The sequence below is a fragment of the Lolium perenne genome, chromosome 2 (genome assembly GCF_019359855.2).
Source record: "Lolium perenne isolate Kyuss_39 chromosome 2, Kyuss_2.0, whole genome shotgun sequence".
NCBI lineage: Eukaryota > Viridiplantae > Streptophyta > Magnoliopsida > Poales > Poaceae > Lolium > Lolium perenne.
The window spans coordinates 275,257,942-275,267,214 of record NC_067245.2 but is presented as its reverse complement, the minus strand read 5'-3'; the positions used below and the strand labels follow the sequence as shown (position 1 = coordinate 275,267,214).

The following is a 9,273-nucleotide window of genomic DNA, read 5'->3' as shown; positions in this document are numbered from 1 at the left end:
AGCTTGGCTCTTCTTTTGGGTTTGTTCTGAGACTGCACTTTGGTTCTAGTTTTAGATGATGGCGACCGGCCTCATTAGTGATGTAATGAGTGTTCTAAAAATGGAAAAATGACACTGGGTACGAGTAGCTTTACATCATAGGATAGGACTTTGTGTGGCCTAGTGTGTTCTTCAGATATCTCCATCTAATAGGGCGCTGCACTTTACAGGATGCCCACCTCCAGACCATTCGATCGGCCGCAAATATATACAGCAATTGCCAGTGCAGATGAGCAGCGACTGGCTAGTGATGGTCTTTAAAGAAATTTTCAGCTTAAACGGCTCTCTGAACACTGATAAACTATGACGATCATTATTAACTTTATAATCATATCTTCTCTCAAAGCAAAATAAATAAACCTTCTAATAGTAGTATCAGCAAATTGCAATCACTCGAGGTACAGAAAATTAGTGGAGAAGGAAGAACTGACATTTGATGATCCCACTCAAGTAGAGTGTCCATGATCAACAACAAAAAGGAATTTCATATTTCCACTTCTCACGCATCAACATCCATCCAGACATGCCCAGGCACGCTGCAAAAACCCGGCAGAAACATGATAAACTTTTTCAGATTGAGCAGTTCTGAGTTAACACGATGACAGTACTAAAACACCAATGGAAGTACAAAACCCCACTACGACAGTTCCAGCAGGATTATCGACACAGGATGAACAGTAGGGCAGGGTGCCTTCTTAGCAGAGCCTAGAGCAGAGGTTCAAGAACCAGAAAACACTTGAACATTTCCAAGCTGGAAACAAGTGTCACTCACAGTATACAAGGCCACGGTCCACCCGAAGTTCCATTTGTATGACATCAGGATGACTATAACATCATGTCAGATTCTCATATCAGTAACTTATAGCCTTGTTGCCAGAAATTTCACACGTTTCCAGTTCAGCAGGAACCATATTTCCAATCTTTGAATATGTCCATAAAGGCTACTATACATCCAAGATCCTGCTATATCAACAAGTATGTATTATGCCTAATTTCCGCATAAAGGTCCACCTTCTTCTCTGCTAATTTTTGCTCTTACTTTTCTTTTGGGTTTGTTCTAACGGTGAACTTCGGTTCTAGTTTTAATCAGATGGTGACCGCATCTGATTGGTGTTGTAATGAGTGTTCTAAAAATGGGAGAAGGGCACTGAGTGACAGTAGCTTTATATCATAGGTTAGGACTTCATGTATCCTAGTGTATTCGTCAGATATCTGCATGTAGTACAGCGCTACGCTTTAAAGTGTGCACCTCCAAACCATTCCATCGGCGCTTGTCGGTGCAGATGAGTAGGGAGTTGGGACTGATGGTGGCCTCGGAAGAAAATTTTCAGCTTAAACGGCTCTCTGAACCCTGATAAGCTATGAAAGTCATTGTAAACTTGCTAATTATATCTTCCCTCTCAAAGCAAAAGAAAGAAACCTTCTAATAGTAGTATCAGCAAATTGCAATCATTTGAGATACACAAAATTGGTAGAGGAGAAGGCGGACCTGAAATTTGATGATCCCACTCAACAATCCATTTCAAGACAGTTGCAGCAACATCCATATCAAGACATGCTCGGGCACACTGCAAAAACGCAGCAGAAACATGATAAACTTTCAGATTGAGGAATTCTGAGTCAACACCATCACAGCACTTAAACACCAACGGAAGTACTCCCTCAAAATAATTGCCCAAAAAAGTAGATACATCCATTTTTTGGCAAAAAAGTAGATACACTATGACAGTTGCAGCAGGATTCTCCACACAGGATGAACAGCAGGGCGGCTTCTTAGCAGAGCCTAGTGCAGAGACTCAAGACTAGGAAACACTTGAACATTTCCAAACTGGAAACAAGTCACTCAACCTATGCAGGCCATTCAACGGAAGTTACATTTGTGCGACATCACGATGACTATATCATGATGTCAGATTCTCATGCCCTAACTTGACACGTTTCCATTCTGCAGGGACCATTTTTCCAATCTTTGAATATGTCCTTAAAGGCTACTATACATCCACGATCCAGCTATATCAGGAAGTATGTACCATAACTAATTTGTCCATACAGGTCCGCCTTCTTCTCTTCTAATTTTCTGCTCTTGCTTTTCTTTTGAGTTTGTTCTGACGGTGCACGTTGGCTCTAGTTTTAGATCAGATGGCGACCAACCTGATTGGTTCTGTAATGGGTGTTCTAAAAATGGGAGAAGGGCACTGAGTGAGAGTAGCTTTATATTACAGGTTAGGACTTCGTGTAGCCTAGTGTGTTCGTCAGATATCTGCCTAGTTCAGCGCTGCGCTTTACAGCGTCCACTTCCAAACCATTCGAGCAGATGACTAGGGACTATGGCCGATTGTGGCCTCTGAAGAAAAATTTCAGCTTAAACAGCCCTCTGAGCCCTGATAAGCTATGAAGGTCATTGTTAGCTTGCTAATCATATCTTCTCTCTCAAAACAAAGAAGAGAAATCTTCTAATAGTACCAGCAATTTGCTACAATCTGAGGTAAACAAAATTAGTAGAGAAGAAGGCGAACCTGATACTGGAAGATCACACTGATGGTCTTAAAAGAAGATAATTTCGAGACGACACTTTAAGCCTAAAATTGTTCCACTTTTCATCCACGAACATTCATCTCCAGACCAGCTGAGCCACATTGTAAGAAACTGCAAAAACGTGATGACTTGCAGCTTGAGAATTTTGAGTTGACATGATTATGGTACTACTAATACACGAAGGTACAAAACCATCTACTGTAGTCCCAGCAGGATTTACCACAGGATGAACAACAGGGCGCCACCTTAGCAGAAATATTAAAACCAGAAAACAAGGGCCAGCCATGGCATGGAAGGCCATGGTTCCAGTGGAAGTTACCTTCTTGTTACATCAGGATGACTCATAACAGCATGATATGCTAGATTCACAAATCAGTAGCTTATATCAGATTAGCTGTAAAAAAAATCACATTTTCCAGCTCTGTGACATCTTTATTTCAATTGCTTAAACACGTATACAAAGGCTACTATACACACTTAAGAACCAGCCACGCTAATATGTACCACAATTTCCAAGCGGAAAATACACCCTTTGTAGGTATATTCAGGTCGGGACAAATTACTTAAGTTAAACAACACACCATTTTAACTTCCATCCTGTCACATTTACATGAATATCATTTACATGCCGGGCTTGTGCATTCTGGATAGAACAAACAAGTTCAGTTTTTGTTGCTGCACAAACAATGCTTGCAGATGCTACAATACAAACGGAATGATTGCATAGCGAGAACGAGGGTAGTCTTCAAACTTTTGAAGGTACCATTTATGAGTTTGCACTGCGGCAAACGATAGGTTTGTTATCTGCACAAAAAGGGAGTTTAGTCTGCTGAAATGGTACAATAATCACAAGTTTGTCAAATGCTGATTGTGTCTGGTGTTAACAATCGGTGGAGCGTACCACAAAAGCGAACAGGAACCACACCGAAATGTCTGATCCACCACTAGCTATCAACATGCCCAAATATATGACCTACAAAACAAAACAAAAAAATGTAAATGAGATGCTAATTAAAACCCCATAAGAGTTATTCACAGGCTGCTCAGCACCCAATAAAGGTAAACTAAAGCAAAAAAAAAAAAATCATGGCATAAACATATTCCAATATGTTCGGTTCATTTAGTTGCTCCAAAAATGGAAGTTCTGATGATATATTGGTTTTATCATTTTTAAGCTAGTACAGAATGTTAGTGCCCCGATGTAAGGCTGGTCACACCTACAGGGAAATTTATAGTTAAGTGCCACTCCATGTCTGCGAATTGTGATCCAAACAAATTTAATGAGAAATCTGCAGTAACATCAAACAGTATTAATCACATTCTGGCATAAGCAACGGATAAGTTATCTGTCCTTCATCCACTCCTGCCACTGATGAAAGCCAGATCAGGAGCTGCACACTCCCACACTAGTGGAAACCCATTCCAGCCCCTAGTTATGATTTTATTGTCTAGCCTACTGTACATCATTACTTTTGAAATGTGAAAGGAACATCCGCCATATTTGTCCCAACGGTATGTGTAACATACTGAATATGAGTTCACGCGAAAAACACACTGAATATAAGAGAAGAATGGGAGGTACTCACTAGTTCGGCAAGGTAGTGAGGGCAAGACACACGACTAAACCAGTCACCACAAGGAATAACATATTCATCAGAAGCTTTGTTGTCACGCAATGATCCCTGTTAAAGTGGATAACAGAAAATGTAAAAATCCAAGATAATAGCGAAATCTAGAAGTCTGTACTTTAAAAGTTTGGGTCGAAAAGATGCTTAACAGTGCAATTTCTTGCCTAAATCAACAGAAAATATGCATAACGAATAACCCGACAAATATGGTTCACCATTTTATGAAGAGCTCATGATGTTGGTTGACCAAAAAAGTTTCTGTATTTGTGATTTCTATTTTCTAATTCCCATTGGATTCTATCTCAGCAAGTCTTAAGGAACATAGAAATTCCAATAAGCTATACCTTCAGGTTTTCATTCAGCAAGTTTGGTTAGTATTTCAATACATTTGCATATGCTTCTTTTTTAATATTTCAGGCAAAGTAAAACAATAATATCTACAGTTCCAGGCAAAGTACAAAACGTGAATACTTACAAGTATTGCATGGCAACGGGTCTGATGGAGGGACCCCCAAATGAATATAACTGCACCTATCCATTGGCACCAGCCCAATTTTAAAAGAGGCTTTATGAGAGATGACGAATCAATGACTAGATCTGGCATTCTTGCACGACCCTTTACTATAAACTCAGCTATTTGATCTCGAAGAAAAGCTGCTGCTTCAGGAATACAAGAGCTAGCAAGAGATATAGGTGCTGCTGTATAATAGCTGGCAGGAAAAACTATGTCAATGCAAAATGTTATACAAGAGAAGGGAAAGGGCAATACAATGATCCGGTTGCAAGGAAATCCTTACAGGAATTTTTCATGGATAACATGGATGCATAAATCATATACCTAATATCAGTATTATGACAATAACACACATGCATGAAAAAAAGTATGCAAAGCAGTTAACTGTTGAATCTGCAGTGAAGAATTTAGAAATAGAATAACCAGTAATCAGTTCGGTGGAAATTGGCATATATTTTGGTAGGGTGAGGTCAAGATCAAAACATCCAGTAATTAAAATCTACCTTAAGTTATGGCATCCACTTGCATTTTTATAAGAAGTATATGTAGAACCTACAGAAGTAAAAAGAACTTCCATAACAAAAAGACCTACTAGCAAAGCATGTAAAACTATAACAGAAAGAGCAAGAGGAAAATATTTAATCAAGCTGGTATTAATTATGCAACATTCAAGAACAGAGTGAAGTTAAGCAATATGGAGCTTACAATAGACCCGTCAGATATCCTACAATGTGCATCCGAGCTGAAGGACTGTAATGGAACACATTTTCAGTCTCATAAAGGCGTCTCAGCACCTGAATCTCCATTAACAGAAGTACAAACACAGTCCGCCATACACGATACTTGTGTTCCATAGTGTGCGACCAGACACCGCCAAAAGAGAATGAATTTGAGCCAACAAGATGACTAGCAATTGTGGAGTAATTCGAAGGCTCTGGCAATAGTATTGTCATTTTCATATATGCATAGAAACATATCGCAAGCAGCAAGCTTGTTGTCACCACCACTCCCACCACATAGAAATGCAAGAAGTACTTCTGTGGAACAGTGAATTTCTGCAGTTTTGAAAAGATTGATTTAAGTTTCTGATACGTGTACAGAAATTGACTCTGAGAAGATACGAATGCACCATAAATGCATTAAAATATTGACTTTATCTCTTTTATACTAGCAAACCATTATACAAAAATACATCCACAAAACAGGTCAGCTTTACAATCATGCATGTGCCTACAATTCGTCTGAAGCATCAAATATTTTCTTACATGGAAGGTCAAACCAATGTCACTCCTAATTACTAACAAAGGAAATGCAAAAATGTAGTGCCAAAAGCAGAGAAAGGGGCATTATGTTAGCATCCAGACCCCTTTTCAGTTGACATTTCCATGTTTAATGATGTAGACCACTTTCTCTTGTTTGCTACCAAAGTACCATTTCTTTCAATTGAGTGTGATTTTTTCAGAAAAGTTTATGAAGAAAATAATATCGCTATTGCAGTCACATGTTATTGTTCTACTTTGACATTGATGCTGAAAGCTGAATACCCGAGGCACTAAGGAAGGCTAAGGTATGTCTGTAATTTTGATGAGAAAGATAAGCTCTAAGATAAGATGTGGGGAAGGCAGTGGAACAATTAAGTGCTCTACTAACACCCCAGTACAGAGTACTATATAAAAACGCTATGCTCCAATGCTTCACAAAATTTCACTTTCTTTTTATAAAGTTTGAACTTAACCAGTATTGACTATGATCCACTTACTGTATGAAGTTACGTTGTCTCTGTGTTCACAGCTGAATTGTTTTCAGGGCATTTTAACCAGACTGCTTCCTCTATCAAATTGAATACCAGGCTGCTTCCTTTATCAAATCGAGCAGCATGTTGCTCAATTAGGCTATACAATGCATTTGCAAAGTGTGGTTTAGAATTTAAGAAGCTGTTGAGTATGTTTGAGAAAAGCTGAAGCGCGGCCTGGGATGATGGAAAATAAGCTACAGCTACATGAATGCTTCGGGTTCACCATGGTCATGGCTTGACACGTGTATGATTTAGTAGCATAAACTCGTGTTTACGATGCGCCATTTGCCGGCCCTTTCGTGTAAATCAATTAGTAACTGTTTCAGATGTTCATCGAGAGTACATACGAGAGTGAATTTTTGCAGCCCGAGCTACGTGTCCATACTAAGCCTGACAGACAGGGCACTGAGAAATTACATTTTCAAACTCGATTAGTCTGCGGTTTTCCGATTTTTCCAAAGACGTGACAGACAGGGCAACTGAGAAATCACATTTCAAACTCGATTGCATTTTAAACAAGTGTATAGTTTGCGGTTTCCGCCGTACATAGTCCGTACTAGGCCTGACAGACAGGGCAGTTAGAAATCACATTTCGTCATGCATTTATATAGCTTAGTTGGTTGAAAATAGGTGGTCTGCAAAAATTACGTTTATATATTGGTAAGAACACCGCAGCAACGAGTACGCGCCTTTTGTGTACGCAGCAAGTTTCCGTTTCATATATGCAGAGCCGGATACTCTACCACTGTTTCCTAAACATATATGGTGTATCGAAATTTCAAAACTAACCCAGGTCGTTCTCTATTCTCTCGATAGCGAATCTACAGGGGAACATGTGACCGCGAATAATCTGCAAAATAGATGTGTGCGTTTGCAGCCATGCCGGGATCTCGAGGAGCGGGACGGGAAAAATGGAACGTGGCCGCCGCGCGCCACCTTCCCCGCGCCCTCCAGCTTCGCCGCCATGAACCCCCGAGAACAATTAGCGAAGGAGGTAGCTAGTCCGGCAGGAGAACATGGGCGCGCAGGAGCTGGGGGAAGTACTGACGATCTACGGGAGACGAGTGGGAACATACAGCGCGGAGCAGCAGCGTGAGGCGTTGCAATAACAGCTAGGGAGCGATCTTACCTCCTTGGAGGAGGTGGAGGACGCCGCGGCGGCGGAGGCCGTCCTGACGGTCTTGCCGCGGGCGGAGAAGGCGGCGAGGAGGCCGTGGAGGAGGCGGCCGCCAGCGGCGGCGGGGATGGGCAGCGCGGCGGCGACGATGGGGAGCGTGGCGGCGAGCCACGCGAGGCACAGCAGGGGCTGGAGCGTGGGCCCGCCCCCCGTCTCCATGGGAGGCAGCGGCGGTGATCTGCGCTGCGCTGGTGGGGTCTAGGAGGGGTTTGCGCGAGGGATGGAAGCGAATTGGGGACGGCGCCGCACGCGATTCTGGCTGCCGTGCGATGGATCGATCGATTTTGTTTGCTTCCCGTGCCGGGGAGGGTTTCGTTCGGTTCCTTCTACACACTCGCACGCGATGTGACCAGTTCGATTGACGTGATTCACGGAGACGTGGCGAGCGAGGCTATATGCGGTATGATCAAATGAAGCTGATCGAGTACTTTGCTACTAGTACTGTACTGGGGGTTGGCAGGTGGCAGCTACGTCGTGACACTAACGTCGGCAGCCAACTCGCCGTTCGTTCAATGTGGCGCTCACCAGTCACCACAGATGACGTGCTGGCGCTGATTAACTCTCGTACTGTATTAATTCTGGGCTGCTAAGCTAACTGTCCACCAACAAGCCAGAAACCAGACCACTGGAGTTGTTGACGGGTCTATTCCTTTCAGAAGGAGGGATGTCGACGAATGATGAGTTTGTGGCTCATGATTCATCAAGGCATGAAGCAAGACACGCACTCCGTTTAGCTTTCTCTTGCGCCGAGTGGAGACCAGCAATGTGCCGATAATTGCTCTGTCCAAGTAGGAGTTTTTTTTTTCTTCGTACAGAGTATAACTCGAGGTTCCACCATCATCGCATAACGGAACGGCAATATCTCAGTTGCAAAGGAAGATCAAGTATCACCAACTGTCAACAGCAATCTAACTACCATCCAGGCACCGCCCAGCACGCACCAAGCATGCTAAACATACTCGAGACAACTTTAAACAAGTTTCAAAGAAAACTCTTCCTCACCAAACAGGCCAACACTAATGCGAGAGCAAGAGTATAAACAGTACAAAACAACATCCCGTCTTTTCGGCGGACAAATCTTCAGTCTCAACCTAGCCCGTGCTTCAGATGATCCCTTTATCCATTGATCTCCACCCTGGTTTAGAGCATGAGCAATGGAGGCAATAACTTGATACTGCCTCATGTCCAAAAAGATGAAAGCAAGGCACGCACTCCGTTTAGCTTTCTCTTGGGCCGAGTGGAGACCAGCAAGGAGATGAAGATGACTGAACAGAGGGCGCCATCGCCTGGAGTATGGAGAGCATCTACACCTGCTAAAACGTCCTCTCTATCAACACCCAGTTGCAAACCAACACAATATCTTAAAAAAGAGCATTCATAGCGTATGATATCATCTGGATTTTATAAGTTCAAATTCAAAACATGCCTTATTTCTCAATTTACATAAAGCCAGCACAAAGCTGCAACTCCCACCACATGAATATTGCTTCTACCAGGATAATAAAACTTAGCTATCCAAGCAAAAACACCAGAGAGAGATTTATAGGTCACTAGTAGGAAAACCTTTATAGGCGGAGCTTAGTTC

The 9,273-nt window shown here is 42.2% G+C and overlaps 1 protein-coding gene across 1 annotated transcript; it reads right to left on the bottom strand.

The window, feature by feature from the left end:
- Positions 1 to 2,973: 2,973 nt before the first annotated feature.
- LOC127336430 (polyprenal reductase 1) lies at positions 2,974 to 8,038 on the bottom strand. Its single transcript, XM_051363236.2, has 6 exons — positions 7,641 to 8,038; positions 5,422 to 5,771; positions 4,678 to 4,912; positions 4,161 to 4,256; positions 3,476 to 3,547; positions 2,974 to 3,378 (listed from the first exon to the last, which is right to left on the bottom strand). The coding sequence occupies exons 1-6, from the start codon at positions 7,845 to 7,847 to the stop codon at positions 3,274 to 3,276; spliced, it is 1,065 nt and encodes a 354-aa protein (XP_051219196.1). The 5' UTR covers positions 7,848 to 8,038; the 3' UTR covers positions 2,974 to 3,273.
- Between the last annotated feature and the right edge of the window lie 1,235 nt (positions 8,039 to 9,273).

What these genes read in the sequence shown, in the direction of transcription:
- LOC127336430 (XM_051363236.2), bottom strand. Translation starts at nt 7,847, where the DNA reads ATGGAGACGGGGGGCGGGCCCACGCTCCAGCCCCTGCTGTGCCTCGCG. An exon ending in GGATATCTGACGGGTCTATT is followed by an intron (nt 4,913 to 5,421) that starts GTAAGCTCCATA and finishes TTTTCCTGCCAG; the next exon opens with CTATTATACAGCAGCACCTA. An exon ending in GGTTCCTGTTCGCTTTTGTG is followed by an intron (nt 3,379 to 3,475) that starts GTACGCTCCACC and finishes CTTTTTGTGCAG; the next exon opens with ATAACAAACCTATCGTTTGC.